This window comes from Bactrocera neohumeralis, unplaced genomic scaffold (genome assembly GCF_024586455.1).
Source record: "Bactrocera neohumeralis isolate Rockhampton unplaced genomic scaffold, APGP_CSIRO_Bneo_wtdbg2-racon-allhic-juicebox.fasta_v2 ctg1849, whole genome shotgun sequence".
Taxonomy (NCBI): domain Eukaryota; kingdom Metazoa; phylum Arthropoda; class Insecta; order Diptera; family Tephritidae; genus Bactrocera; species Bactrocera neohumeralis.
In genome coordinates this window covers 1-16,620 of record NW_026089865.1, presented here as the reverse complement: position 1 = coordinate 16,620, position 16,620 = coordinate 1, and the positions used below count along the sequence as shown (strand labels likewise).

The following is a 16,620-nucleotide window of genomic DNA, read 5'->3' as shown; positions in this document are numbered from 1 at the left end:
CACTGCAGACGTCTTCAGTCTATCACAACATGATCGATCTGGCGGTGTTTCGATCCAGAGACATCCAGTTAGCTAGGTGAATTTTTCTATGCTGGAATCTAGTACTACAGATAACCATATTTCGGGCCCAGGCGAAGTCGATCAGACTTACCACATTTGTGGATGTTTCATCATGTAGGCTGAATTTATTAACCGTTGTGCTAAATATATCTTCTTTGCCCACCCTGTCGTTAAAGTCGCCCAGCACGATTTTGACGAGGGCCGCTTTCATAGGTGCGCTTCAAGCGCTCATAGAAGGCATCTTTGGTCACATCATCCTTATCTTCCTTCCGGGCGTGGGCGCAAATCAGCGATATGTTGAAGAGCTTTGCTGTAGTGCGGTTTGCGGCTATACGTTCATCCACCGAGATGAATGGCAGGACTAGGCGACGGTGTCTCTATCCCACCACAAGTCTCACATTGAATTTGCGTTCCTTTGTATGGCCATTGTAGTAAATGTCACAAGGACCTACTCACCTCTCCTTTAACCCTTCTTTACCAAGAGGATACTTGATCTAAGACCGGAAGTCGTGAGCTGCTTGAGCCATATATAATAGAATCGTTTCTGACCACTCCCAAGTGAGTCAGCTCAGAGAACCGCCCTCAATGTGTGAATTTCTGCAAATGGCCCAATCCTGACAAAGTCATTAACTATTGAATGTGTTCATTTTATAATAAATATCACCACCTTGAACAGTAAAACTAATTTTTTTCGTTTTCCGACGAAGGAATTACACGATTTATTTATTAAGAAAAGGGAAAATTACAACTTTAATCAACGTTTTTTTTTTGAAGGAAAACGCACAACTTTAAAAGAACTTTTTTTCGGAAAATATCACTATCGAGAAAAGATGAAAAAAATGAGGTCGAGCGCGCGGTTATTGCTTCCTTGAGCGTGATGTCGGAAAAGAGACCGGCCCGCTACCCGTTATTCCTTTTTGTTGATGTTTTGTGTGGGGTGTTGGCCAGCTGCGAGCTCTGCTGTAGCGGTGACATGGTGGACGTTGTGTGATGAAATGATGTGGAACGTGTGTTGTGAAATGATGAATGCGGTGTGTCGGTGTTGCGTGTCTATGTGGGGTTGTATGCTGCTGTGGTACACTGAGGCTCATTTGGCTATCCCGGCCCCCCTAGACGAATAGTTAGCTCAGAAGACGCTGTAGCTGTTGCAAGGTGGCGACCACGTTGCTAAGGCCTGTCGTGCGGTGAGGTTGTGGTATTGATGGTTGGCGCCGCATCGAAGTGTCGTTATGGGGACGCCAGGCACGAGGTGCTGCGAGGACTTTTCTTTGACGGGTCCGTGCTACACGGCTTGGCTGCGCATGTCCGGCTAAATCGCGGCTACGGGAAGCAGATGAATGGGCGACGGTGACCGCTCACAGTGCTGGCACATGGTGTCAGACACGCACTTCTGTGTGACATGCACATTACAGTGGTTGTTCGGGGCACTGCTACGGGGGCAGCCCCAGTGCGTGGAACAATGACAGCCGAACGTATAGTTGGCGTTGGTGTAACCGGCATATCAGCATCCATATTACCCTGTGTGGAAGAAGAGTAAGTGATTATAGATTTATATCATTCATAGTTTGTTCCACAATATGTGGCACGAATGGGCCGTCATTTCGGACGAGATTTTAAATAATTAGGTTATATTGTTTGATTATTGTTTATTTCGGCGGTTGTTTTAACGAGTTTTGATACCATTTCGTTATTATCGGTGGTTGGTAAAAAACATAGCTTTACGAGCGGTCTAGTTAACGTTCCGGTTTGCGTACGAAGATCGACTACTCGGATATGACCATCGGAGCCATAGTAAGGCTTTTCTATGCGGCCAAGCCGCCACTCGGTAGGAAGTAGACAATCATCGTTAATTTGGACACAATCTCCAAGCTTAGGGGCATTTTCTGATGTTTTCCATCGATACCTCTTGTAGAGGTCCTCTAAATAGTCTTTCCATCGGCGACTGAAAGTATGATGGAGAATTTTAATTCGTTCCCATCGATTTAATAAGGACAGCGAGTCCACGGCTGGCTCAGGTGTGGCCAGAATGGGTGTTCCATTGAGAAAGCGCCCTGGGGTTAGGGCTGTAAGATCTGAGGGATCTTGCGAGAGAGTTAGTGGCCTTGAATTGAGTACGGCTTCAATGCAAATTAGTAATGTTGTGAATTCTTCGTAATTAAATTTGTAGTTTCCAGCTACTTTTTTAAAATGCGATTTGAAACTTTTTACTGCGGATTGGGGGATAAATTGCCAATTATAATAATGTTGATGTATATGGCTGTCATAAAACCTATACTTACATATGGAGCTCTGGTATGTTGGCCAGCGCTAACCAAACAATACAACATTAAAAAATTAAATAGTTAACTATACAAAGAGCAGCATGTGCGGGTGTTACTGGAGCAATCAGATCATGTCCGACTGATGCGCTCAATGTGATCCTGCATCAACTACTAATGGACATTTTTATTCACAAAACAGCCGCTATGGCGGCGATAAGAATAAAAGAATTGGGAGGTTACCATCTAGACTAGAATGGAGAAGAGGTTCAATAGGAGAGGAGGATACCATCTCAGTCTATACCGACGGGCCCAAAATGGACTGCGGAGTAGGCACGGGGTATTCTCCGCTGATCTAGGCATATCTCGGCTAGCATCTTCCAAGCAGAAGTACTAGGCATAGAAAAAGCCTGAGAAGTTCTATTAGAAAACCACGGGAATATATATAAAGCAACTATATTTACGGATAGCCAGGCGGCGCTCCTGGCCTTGTCTTCACCCATGACAAATTCCAGCATAGTTGACAACTGCAAGGGAGCACTAAGCTCAATAAAAGACAAGCTCCAACTAGATTTGATCTGGGCTCCCGGCCACAGGGACATTTTCGGTAACGAAAAAGCAGACGAGTTGGCAAAGACAGGAGCTTTCCTCAACGAATCCGAGGCTAATACCAAGCCCGCTAGGATCGATCAAAGGAGAGATCAATAGACAATTTCAACAATTTGAAATAACAGGTGGAAAAACATTGCAAAATGTGTCGTAACTAAACAATTATGGCCAACATATGATAGGAAAAGGACCAACGACTTATTAAATAGGTCAAAAAAAGCATCTACAGAGTAACAGCTACCACAACAGGGCACTGGCCATTTGGGGAACATGCGTCCAAAATGGGTATGCCCTACAACGACATCTGCCGAGGCTGCGGAGTAGCAGGGAACAAGGAAACAATTTTCCACTTTCTCTGCGAATGCCCAGCTCTAGCACAGATCCGACACAAAACACTTGGAATCCATCAAGCACCAAACCTTGAATGGATTTCCATTAAAAGCATATCAGACATAAGTAGTTTCATCGTAACCTCAAAATGGTTTGAGAGAGGAGGTGAAACGTGATAGCAGATACAGAAGGTTCTACGAATAGTGTATGAAAATGGCACATAAAGTGCTAATTGAGCCCGATAGGGCTGCACTCCTACCTACCCACCTAAGAGTGAGCTCCTTTTATTAAGCTGCTTCGATTCTCTCAGTATTGACATCTCGCTGCTGAAATGGCGCGATTGGGTATAGGCGATGAGAGCGACCTTTGCCTTTTGTAAGTCTAGGTGCAACAATGTATCACCTTGGGAGTATACTGAGGGTTCTCCCTTAACTTTAATCTTGAGAAGCTCTGTGAACATTACATGAGCATGTAAGCGATTACCCAGAGTGCTCGGGAGTATGATGAAAATCATCTAATGTTGTATGAAAAATCTATTTTTCGACTTTCTGGGGCAATTATATTGCGCATTAGCGATTATGGCCAACAATGGAGGGGATTCTGTTAACCATCGGGGAACATTCCATCAAAGAGTGGTGGAGGTGAGGTGCAGGGGTTTGCACCCTCTTGTACCTAGATCGGCAGGATGGTCATCACTGGCTACGTGTCGCCAGGTGGCTGATCCCACTAGGTTAAGGATTTGAGACGTTCGATTGGAAATATACGTCTTCCTTCATGTTGTGGTTTTTCTAACCAGGCTAATACAAATTCGGAATCAGACCAGAGATACAATTTATATTTTTCCATATTTAGATGTGTTTGTAGCATGGATACTAGTTTGGCGAGTAGTAACGCGCCACGTAGTTCCAGTCTTATTATTTTAAGAGGAGATACCTTTGCCTTGGCTACTAGTTGGTGACTGGTGGTCGCTGTGTCTGATTCTGTGCGCACATAAATGGTGGCACAATATGCTTTTCAGAGGCGTCACAGAAGCCATGTTGTTCGACTTTGTGCTCTGGGGCATAATTTACCCATCGTGGGATTTGGATCTGTGATATATCACTAATATTGCCCGCGAACTGAAACCACTTTTCAAAACGAAGTGGTTTCACTTGTTCATTCCAATCAGTTCCGTCTAGCCACAATTCCTGTATTAGAATTTTTGCTTGTATCATAATTGATGAAAGCCATACTGCGGAGTCGAAAAGTTTTGCCACCGAGGATAAAATTTGCCTATTTGTTATGGCGGATAGTGCGGATATTGACTCAGTAGTATATGAAAACTGTTCAGATATCGCATTCCATTGTATCCCCAAAGTTTTTGTTGTGCTTTCCTTTTCAAATTTAAGGAAATTAGTGTGTAATATATTTTCTTTTGGTATACCCTTTAAAATATTTGGATGGCTCGCCGTATCTTTTTTAACGGAAACCCTGCTGTTTTGAGAGCTTTTGTCACTTATGCTAGTGACTCATATGCTTGTGGAAGGCTGTGGCTTCCATACAGAATATCGTCTACATACGTTTGTGTTTTTAACAATTGTGTTGCCAGAGGAAATTCTGACTTTGTGTCTTCTGCTAGTTCGTAGAGGGTACGAATGGCTAGGTATGGGGCACAATTTACGCCAAAAGTAACTGTTTTGGCTTAAAATCGCATAGTGGACTATTGGGGGATTTTCGAAAATAATTCTCTGAAAATCTTGATCATCTTTATGTACGACTATTTGTCGATACATTTTTTCGATATCCCCATTGAATACGTATTTGTATATACGCCAATTTAATATGAGGAGCATTAAATCTGGTGGGAGTGTGGGTCCCGTAAATAGAATATCATTTAGGGAATTCCTCAAGCTAGTGGATCTTGAGGCGTTAAAGACAACTCTTACTTTTGTTGTTTTTTTGTCCGGCTTTACTACTGCATGATGTGGCAAGTAGAATGAGTAATATTTGCCTTTTATAATTTTTTCGCATGGGCTTACTTCCTCCATGTGATCTAAATGGGGGTATTCTTCTACGACACCATCATAATCTTGTTTGAGCTTACCTTTTCTAAGTAGGTTTTTTTCCATACTTAGAAACTGCTGTATTGCAGAGGTGTGAGAGTGAGCTAAGGAGAGTGTGTCTGGAAATTGTTGTTCTAGTGGTAGTCGTACGACATACCGACCATTATCTGATCGAGTAGTTGTTGCTTTCTTTCTAAATGTCTAAATTGTCTTTTTTGATTTCTAATACCGACTCAGAATTGTCTTTAATCGGTGAAGATGAAAATCGAGTGCAGTATCGTATCAAACTGTCACTCCCAGCAATGAATTTTGTATAAGAAATATCTTTACCCCTCTTTAGTTTTGCAGCACCTTGCTTTGAGCGTGTAGCTTCTGCCGGTGTACATGGACTTTTTTCGTCTGCAATAATTTTTGGTATTTGTAAATACTTTGAAGGAGGATGGAGTCATGTATAGAAGTTCACGCAAGTGAGGAAAGTTCTTTGATCGCCATTCACTTGGGAGTGGCCAGAAACGATTCTTTTACATATGACTCAAGCAGCTCACGACTTCTGGTCTTTGACCAAGTATACTCTGGGTAGCCTAAGAACATCCGTTTGAAGGCGAGCTAAAGTGAGAAGGCGAAACATTCCCTCCGCAGGGTTGTGCGCTGAGTTTGGGACCCGCCACGTAAAAAAAAAAACACCCCCAATGAAAGGAAGCAACAAGATTTTTAAACCTGGCTAATCAACAACCGACCAGATATTCACCATACGCCAAATCTTGGAAAAGACCCGTGAAAGGAGAATCGACAAATACCACCTCTTCGCCGATTTCAAAGCTGCTTTCGACAGCACGAAAAGGAGCTGCCTTTATGCCGCGATGTCTTAATTTGGTATGCCCGCAAAAGAAATACGGCTGTGTAAACAGACGTTTAGCAACACAAAAAGCTCCGTCAGGATCGAGAAGGAACTCCCCGCGCCGCTCGATACCAAAGGAGGTTTTAGATAAGGCAACTCCCTATCGTGCGACTTCTTCAATCTGCTGCTAGAGAAAATAATTCGAGCTGCAGAACTTAATCGAGCAGGTACAATCTTTTATAAGAGTGTGCAGCTGCTGGCGTATGCCAATGATATTGATATCATCGGCCTCAACACCCGCGCCGTTAGTTCTGCTTTCTCGAGACTGGACAAGGAAGCAATGCAAATGGGTCTGGCAGTGAACGAGGGCAAGACGAAATATCTCTTGTCATCAAACAAACAGTCGTCGCACTCACGACTTGGCTCTCACGGCACTGTTGACAGTCATAACTTTGAAGTCGTAGATAATTTCGTCTATCTTGGAACCAGCGTAAACACCACCAACAATGTCAGCCTAGAAATCCAACGCAGGATAACTCTTGCCAACAGGTGCTACTTCGGACTGAGTAGACAATTGAGAAGCAAAGTCCTCTCTCGATGAACAAAAACCAAACCATATAAGTCACTCATAATTCCCGACTTGCTATATGTTGCAGAGGCTTGGACGATGACAACAACTGATGAGTCGACGTAGCGAGTTTTCGAGAGAAAAGTTCTGCTAAAGATTTATGGTCCTTTGCGCGTTGGCCACAGCGAATATCGCATTCGATGGAACGATGAGCTGTATGAGATATATGACGACATTGACATAGTTCAGCGAATTAAAAGACAGCGGCTTCACTGGCTAGGTCATGTTGTCCGAATGGACGAAAGCACTCTAGATCTGAAAGTGTTCGACGCAATACCCGCCGGGGGAAGCAGATGAAGAGGAAGACCTCCATCCGAAGGGCATTCGTATGAATTCATATTTTGCTCCATTTATGGGAAATGCTGTTTTTTCCCCATCTTCTTTTTTTATCATAATTTTGTGAAATCCTGCTTCAAGATCTATCGTGGAAAAATATTTAGCTTTACCTAACGCTTGTTTTGTCATATTTATATCCGGAATAGGATATCTATCTGTTATAGATTTTTAAGTTTGAATTTTTGAAAATCTATCACTAATCTTTTCTTGGGTTTTCCATTTTCATCTGTACCGGTTTTTGGTACTGTCGAAACTGGTGAGTTATAAGGACTTCTACTAGGTTGTATTATATTATTCTTTAATAATTTTTTTTATTTCTAAATTGACGAAATCATTATCTCCATACGGATATTGGTATTGTTTCGTCCAAACAGGTTCATTACTTTGTCCTAATGGTTGCTTCTATCGTTGTGGTAAATGGTAACTTTTCTGTTTTATTATTTCTCTAATCTTCTCTTCATAATCTTTATTATCATTTGTGAAATTAATTTTTTGATTTTTGTTTTTATTTGTATATTTAAATTGTAGTGACGTGAAATCTATTTCTGCATTTAATTTTTTCAATCCACAAAATCCTATTATCATAGCAAAATCTTTAATATCTTCTAGTTCAAAAAATGGTAAATCATCGCTTAACAGATGTACTATTTTTTTTACTAGTCATGATGGAATATACATGCATTGATTTTGTGCATACAGGATCTATTGATATACTCTTACCTATTCTGCATCTTTTTGATATGTAGTTGTTAGTAGCGCCTGAATCGATCGTGCTATTCACTTCTTGTTGTGTTGGACTATCCTTGAGTGTAAGGTGATGTTTCGTCAGCTTCTTCCATGTGCCTGAAGGTTTGTTCTGGCTGAGGTTCAGGTTGTTGGTGTGTGTTGATCCTTTGTATCTTTTGAGGAATGATGTTTCTGTTAGAGTGATTTCGTTTGTACCCACTGTTTCTTTGAGGTTCGTCAACATCCATGCGTTCTTGTGGAGGTTGGTATGTATTAAATACTCTTTCAGGTTGTGCCTAATTGTAATTGTTCCTTGTTTGTTGCCTTGGTTGAAGTTGATTTTGCCTGAAGTTGTTATTATGATGATTGGGTTGATTATATTGATTTCTTGACCATTGGTTTAAATTATTATTTTGCCATTGTGGTGGATTAAAATTAAAAGGGTTTGTCTTTTGTGGTATTATTCTATGTTGATTAGTTGGTTTTTGCCAAAAGTTATTTAAATTTTGTTTTTGATTTCGATAGGTCGTCTTAGATTTTTATTTTCACTAGTTTGTTGTAATCGTATTTCGATTTGTTTAGCACTTGTATAGGTTTGCATTTAGCTTTGATATTGATTAGATGCTAAGGCTGTTGCCAAATTTTTATTTTTTAATCCTTTAATAAATTATGTTATAGATTCTTGTTCAATATATTTGTTATTTATTTCTGATTTTAGAAGGTCCACTGTATTTTTAATCTGCTTCCTGTGCAGTGTCAATGTGTATTGGAAATAAGTGTCGAAGCCTTCTGTTCGTTGTTGTGCCAAGTTCTTCATGTGTTCGTGTATTTCATACAATGCGATTGGGTCGTGATATAGTGCGATCAAAGCTTCGATGATACTGTAGAAGTTGAGAGATGTGTTGTTGCATTCAAGTAAAATATCTGCATGTCCCGTGATTCTTCTTCTGAAGGTTGTAATGATATTGTAAAGTTGAGGTGTGTTCTGGAATATTTGTTGTGGTTCCATGACTTTCATTACATGTGACTTCCATATCATATATTCTTCTTTGTTTCCTTGGAAAATGGGTAATTCCTTTATGACTTCGATTTGTACATCTGTTATATTCTGGTATTGCCTCGTGGCTTCTTGGTATATTGTTGGAGTGGGAGTTTCGCCAGTATTAGGACTTGTAGTTTGGAACATCCGTAATATTAACTCCTTATACTTTCTCCTTTCTTCGTCCAATTTCGAGAACTGAGTCTGAAGGTAGGACATTATGTAGTATTTATGAGTGGTATGGACTGTAGCCGCAGGATTTAAGTCCTCGTTTGACATTGTCCGTTCTGCTCCTTGACTCATTTTCTGTCTGTCTTCGTTAAGGAAGATTTAAAGATTTTAGCTTTCTTTACTAAAGATTTCAGCTTAAGGATTTAGATGTCCTTTTTTATGCGCTTCGAAGATTGTTATGCGATCTCCTCCTTCCCAGCAAAGAGCGGTTGAGCCCCCAGTTAATTTTTACCATAAGTAAAAATGAGTCAAAAGAATATATTTTGAACTGCCCCGAAATGTGTACTCTTTATTTATACTCTTAAGACTAACTTATTGCATGGTCCTTACTTCTATTTATACTAACTATTATGTTTACTTGTTACTAGTTGATAGTTTGTTTAGATGCAGATTATATTATTTGTTTAGGTTTGTTTACATACACATATATTGTTTGCTTAGATACATTTGCTTTGTTTTAAGATAAGGTTGTTGTGGTATTCAAACTCAATGTTGTTTTCATACTTGTTTGTTTAGGATTGTTTGTTGTAGTGATAGTGCATTTCAATTGTTCCAACTCAAGGTTGTTTCTGCATTCTGTTTACTGAAACAAAAGGTTGTTTTGATGTTTGTTTGTGTTAACTCTCCCCTCTGTTAAAATGAAATGTCCTCATTTCAAAACATCTAGGCTTGAAGTCGGCATATGTAAGTTATTTTTAATTGACTTCGTATCACTTCACTTTAGCGGTAGCGACGGTGAACTACCCGAGTTACTTTTAATTGATTTCCTAAGTTATCCTTAACTCTTCAATTCCCATGTCCAAGTTAGCAAAAAAAAATATTATCTCTTTATTTAAAACAGTTTGGGTACATTTGGATACAACAAAAAAAAATATAAAAAATATGTAACCTACCCCTATTTTTTTTTATGGTGACACTGGGCATTGGGCAATGAAAACTCCAAAAGACAGGTGTTTTTTCTTTCGGTATGAATAAGGCTTCAGTTTTATTATGATAGGTAATCTTTATTTATGTACTTATTACAAAAAAATTAACACTTATTTATTTTGAAAGTTGTACCAGCATTTTACATGCAAACCAATATTACACTTGGCACACATTTTTATTGTGCGTTGGTGACAAAATCCGCATCTTCGTTGAGAACAGTCGATTTGCGAGTGATCATCCGCACTTCCTGCACTCCTCACCTCGAAAGGCACTCTCATCTGCACAGGAACACCACAAACGGAATTGCGGGTGGGAGATTTGCCATATTTTTGCAGGTAGATAGTTGCCACATTTCGACGGAGATCGCAGTAGGTCCAGTTGTTATCTGAATTTCTTTTGATTAGCCATGCATTTTGGCAACTTGCATCTAAGCCAAAAGCAAAGAGCGGGAACCACCACTTTTTGCCGCGAAGAGCTACTCTCATGGAGTGAACGTTTTCGTCAAAACGGTCTACTCCACCCATGTACTGTGTACATATTGATAATGGCTGGGCAATCAACTTGAATTTTAGCCCGCTTTTTGTCCACAAATCCAATTCGATCCACTTTTGTGATGGGATCTAATCCATGGCAGTTGGATGCAATGGTGACGATACTCCTCCAACTCCGTAGTAGCAATATAGCAATGTAAACTCTAATTTCTTCACTAGTCACATTTAGAGTGTGATTTCTCTGCAAAGCATACAAATTGCTCATATCAGTTATGAACTTTACTATGTCGTCGCTATAGAGCAATTCAAAACATTCGACGGCAGACATCTCCTTCTGAGAGTTCAAGAAAACTTCTTCATCACAGTCTCCTTTACCGCAAGTAATAAAAGAAGTATTGCTGACATTGCTGTACCATTTCTTTATAGTATTTTCCTTTTTCCTTTTTTTTCGGTGCTTCTTCCCCTTCTTCTTCCAGATTATCTAAACAATTGTCTCCAGAGATGGAAGGTCTCTTTTGTATTTCTACTTGAGATCGAAGCATGCGACTAGAAAGATGAAGAATATTAGCTTCATTTTCATCCCCACTGTCTTCGTCCGTTACCGCATCATCATTAGGAGGAAATAAAATAATATCGCCTGGGTCGTCCCAGGTCGTCAACCTGTAATACGTAAACAAACATCACCGCATAGCCACAAGCCCTATTATAAACAATATAGGCATATTTCCAAAGTTATAGCAATGATACGACAAGTTATTTTTATTGTAAAACTAGCGGGGCCCGGTGTGCGTTGCTACACCCATGCAACACTATAATGGAAACTTCTAGCATTTCTATTTTAATGTGAAATTTCAAAATATTTGTTTTATTTCAAAAAAAAAAATTTCTTAAGTCATTTCATTCGATTTTTGTTGTGTTGGTGAAGTATAATTTTTTTTGTTGTGAAAGTTCGAAAAATCTGTTTTATTTAATATTTTTCTTTCTTAAGCCAATACATTAGGATAAACAATATTTTTGGTTTTTCCATCTGTAGTAAAGATGAATAAGCAATGTGGCATTCCCACTCTTGAGCATGCCACGTAGAACTGGCCATGCGAAAAACACGGCTCTATCAAATTCAAACCGCACACTTTAAGCGTTTGCCCTTGTGCTTTATTTATCGACATTGCAAATGCCAGGCGCACTGGAAATTGCAAGCGCTTAAATTCGAAAGGCATGTCAGTCGGGATTATCGGAATACGTGGTATAAGCACAACATCACCTTTCGCTGTGCCAGTCAATATTGTGGCTTCAATCAAATTTAACATAAGTTTTTTTACTGCAAGTCGTGTTCCATTGCAAAGCTTTGGTGCATTTAAATTACGTAACAAAATGATGGATGAGCCGATCTTTAAATTCAAGCAATGAGGCGGCATACCAGGCGGTTCCAAAGAATTCAAAAATTCAATTGGATAATTTACTGCATCATCTTGATTCATTGCGCTGTCGAATGATTTATATGATGTTACGACACCTGGCAATTTTTCTTGAATCTCAAAATTAATGTCATTTACATTAACATTTTTTGGTGCCAGTATTGCGCGTTCTCTTAACCAAGTATGATTCATAATATTTCCAACAATGTTTGGAAAGACGCGATCAATTAGTTCATCATGAGATTCAACAATGGTGCAACAATTGTTTGGCAACGTTATAAATCCGTTGGTGCTTTGAATTTTACCATTGCCGATGTCCAACAATTGTTTTGAAAAGTGATATGCAGATGGATCATTGTTCAACTGAACACGCATGTTAATATTCAGTGTCATAGTTTGAACATGTCGCCACAAAATCGATGACTTTAAGCATGCGTTGATCTCATCCGCCGGTGTTGATCTTGGAATCACTGGTAATGTTTGGCGAAAATCGCCGGACAACAAAATTAATGCACCACCAAATATTCCAGCATTGCCACGTATATCTTTCAATGTCCGATCAAGTGCTTCTAGAGATTTTTTATGAGTCATCGTACATTCATCCAATAAAATGATGTCTGTTTGCCGCAAAACTTTTGCCATTGCAGAATTCCTTGAAATATTGCATGTGGGATTTTCAAGCACGTGTACATTCAATGGCAATTTTAATGCGGAGTGTGCTGTTCGTCCACCATCCAATAAAGTCGCCGCAATTCCAGACGAAGCTAGTTATTTTATATTAAATTTATGCCACAATTATTAGCCCAAATATATGAATTCTTTTTTTTCTCAAAAATACATTTGTAAAAAAAAGGATCTTTATCCTTTGTTATTATTTTATTTTTCCCAGAAATACATTTGCAAACAAAAGGATCTTTATCTTTATTTTATTTTTCCCAGAAATACATTTGTAAACAAAAGGATCTTTATCCTTTTTTTTGCTTTAGCTTTAGAACCGAATATGATTGATCATTTAAAATTTATTATTTTAATTGGTATATTAAATTTATGCCACAATTATTAGCCCAAATATATGAATTCTTATTTTTCTCAAAAATACATTTGTAAAAAAAAGGATCTTTATCCTTTGTTATTATTTTATTTTTCCCAGAAATACATTTGTAAACAAAAGGATCTTTATCCTTTTTTATTTTCCACATAAAAGATTTAAAGAGTTCAACAGCTCAAAAGCTCAAAACGTGCGCTACATCAGCTACCTACCCGACGGCATTTCGCAAATGATAAAATAAATTTTTCAAGAGCTCAAAGCATGGGCTACATCAGCTCGAACCTACCTACCCTACGCCTTTGCGCAAATGATTATATCATGATAGATGATGCCCACATACAGATTTGGCAATGGCAATAGTTATAGATTTGACAGTTCGTATTCTATATATTCTATCCTGTCGAGATGCCTCGTTATGCATCATTCTTGCTAGCTAGCTGAGCGGCGACTTTTTTCTAATACTTACATTTTGCAGTGCTGCTGGTCGGGCAAAAGCAGTTTGCGCAACATGGTGCATTTCAGAACAGACCATATATCTTTGAAACCACTTGTCCAATGCAATGCAAACTTCACAGAAACCATCTACTCATAGGCCCGAAGGTACCCTAAAAATTTGGAGGTGATTCGTTCAGTGGTTCTTGAGCTATAGCGTACCATTAAATTGCCACTTATTTTTATATATATAGATATATTTGTATTACAGCTTATATATTTGGTTATTATATGTAATAACAAAATAATCAATACTCACGGTAGGCATTTTTATTTCACTTTATATCGCAAGAAATCACACAAACTCAGACTGTTCAAGTATCGCGCTAAACAAATGAACGAATTTGACAAATGCCGTTTGACTAGTGTTGCCAGAAAAAAATAATAATTAGTGTTATTAATAGGCTTTGCTACAATAGTGGCAGAATTTAAAAATTAAATTTCCGTGTGGTAGAAAAAAAATATCAAACTTGTGTCACCTACAGGTGGGAATTGAAGAGTTAATTAACTTCCTATAACTTCATTTCAGCGGTAGCGACGGTGTTGTCGACTACCCAAGTTATTTTAATTGAGTTAACATTTTGAGTCCCTTTCAAAAACTATTTATTTAATAATCAGTAAGCCTACTGCTAACCTACTATTCTTACCGTCGCTGCTGGCGTTAGCGTCGGTCTCTAATTACTTCCATAAGCATTCCCACGCTCATGTGCCATGCTCATGCATCGATCTGATCATCGAATTACAACAGCTGACCAAACAGTTAATTTGATCGCGTATGAAGTAAATGATCCAGACTGCATGCATTGCAATTTTTAGCAGCATGGGAACTTCATTACGTTAACTATTGTTAACTTGTATAATAATTAATTATTGTATGTGTTTGATTAATTTTTTGTGTTTATAATTTATACCTTTTTATATTATATAGTAAACTAGAGGACCCGTCCACGCTTCACTGTGGCTGATGCATAGATAATACTACTACTACCATCTATATGATCTCTATTAGTTGGATTATAACTATTAGTTAATAAGATATAGCATTCTTGTGAAGCAACTTGTGTTAGTTTACAAAAAAATGATCATAAAGCATTTCGTGTGTTAATAAAGCATTGCTTTTTTGGGGAAAATACTGTTGAATTTTGGCTCAGGGAAATCCACCGTTGAAAAGTCATTTGCTAAGCCGGAAACCGGCGAATTGAGCACCGTATACATTGATGCTCTAAAGATTCGAAAGCTATGTGCAAAGTGGGTCCCTCGCAAGTTCATAATCCAATAAAACAACGAATAACTGATTCTGAGAAGTATTTGAGCGCTCTTTAATCGTAATAAAACCGAATTTTTGCGTCGGTGTGTGACAATAGAAACATAGTAGTTCCACCATTTGCCACTAGAGTCCAATCGACTGTCATTCTAGAGAATTGCACATGAGGAACCGGTTCTCAGGCGTGGAAAGACGAAAAAGTCGGATGGAAAGGTTATGACATCAGTCTTTTTGTATGAATGTTGTATAATACATACTCAACGACTGATTACTGAGCCAGTTATAATCCATTGCACTGCGTATTTGGTTGCAGTTCTTTTCTACTATTGCAAATACTTAGCAATCGTATTATTTTTGAAGAAAAATCTGTTTAAAATTGTAGGCATATATTCAAATGATTCTTACAAACATGAATTTTGAACAAATACTTATTATTTGAAACATAAATTTTGTATTTATGAGTTGTATTAAATTTTGACATAAAGAGATAAAAGGTATCATATGTCCTTACCCTGGTTCTAAGCTATTTCCCCACCAATTTGCATCCAAATCGGTTCAGCCGTTCTGGAGTTATAAATGGTGTAACTAACAACAAGTTTCTTTTATATATAGATTATTATTTTTGCATGTTTCTCATTGTTGCGTCAAGCGACAAAATATATATTTAAACCTAAAACTAAAATTAAGAAAAATGAATTATAAAAAATTAAAAATATTGAATTATATTAGTATTGTATACTTACCCTAATAATGTTATATCGGGTGATTTTTTAAGAGCTTGATAACTTTTTTTAAAAAAAAAACGCATAAAATTTGCAAAATCTCATCGGTTCTTTATTTGAAACGTTAGATTGGTTCATGACATTTACTTTTTGAAGATAATTTCATTTAAATGTTGACCGCGGCTGCGTCTTAGGTGGTCCATTCGGAAAGTCCAATTTTGGGCAACTTTTTCGAGCATTTCGGCCGGAATAGCCCGAATTTCTTCGGAAATGTTGTCTTCCAAAGCTGGAATAGTTGCTGGCTTATTTCTGTAGACTTTAGACTTGACGTAGCCCCACAAAAAATAGTCTAAAGGCGTTAAATCGCATGATCTTGGTGGCCAACTGCCCATGCATCCCGAAAAATGCACTGTTTGGTGTGGTTTGTACGCTGGTGGAATCATTGGACCGTATTTTTTCAAAGATGCTGTTGGACGCAACGTTACGGTGAATGGCGATCGCTATCGTTCGATGCTAACAAACTTTTTGTTGCCAAAAATGGAAGAACTGAACTTGGTTGACATGTGGTTTCAACAAGATGGCGCTACATGCCACACAGCTCGCGATTCTATGGCCATTTTGAGGGAAAACTTCGGAGAACAATTCATCTCAAGAAATGGACCCGTAAGTTGGCCACCAAGATCATGCGATTTAACGCCTTTAGACTATTTTTTGTGGGGCTACGTCAAGTCTAAAGTCTACGGAAATAAGCCAGCAACTATTCCAGCTTTGGAAGACAACATTTCCGAAGAAATTCGGGCTATTCCGGCCGAAATGCTCGAAAAAGTTGCCCAAAATTGGACTTTCCGAATGGACCACCTAAGACGCAGCCGCGGTCAACATTTAAATGAAATTATCTTCAAAAAGTAAATGTCATGAACCAATCTAACGTTTCAAATAAAGAACCGATGAGATTTTGCAAATTTTATGCGTTTTTTTTTTTTAAAAAGTTATCAAGCTCTTAAAAAATCACCCGATATATACTTACCTTAATCTATTACTATAAGTTAACAAAATGAACTACTCACCTCTTTTTGTACATACCTGTATACTTCCATTCCAACTGTTTTGTCCCGTTAGCTTTAAGATTTAGGCTAAGTCATCTAGTTGCTAAAATAAAGAAAG

The 16,620-nt window shown here is 38.5% G+C and overlaps 1 protein-coding gene across 1 annotated transcript; it reads right to left on the bottom strand.

Moving 5' to 3' along the window:
• Positions 1-1,380: 1,380 nt before the first annotated feature.
• Positions 1,381-12,521, bottom strand: LOC126766600 (uncharacterized). The gene is made up of 2 exons (XM_050484351.1): positions 11,646-12,521; positions 1,381-1,578 (listed from the first exon to the last, which is right to left on the bottom strand). The coding sequence occupies exons 1-2, from the start codon at positions 12,519-12,521 to the stop codon at positions 1,381-1,383; spliced, it is 1,074 nt and encodes a 357-aa protein (XP_050340308.1).
• Between the last annotated feature and the right edge of the window lie 4,099 nt (positions 12,522-16,620).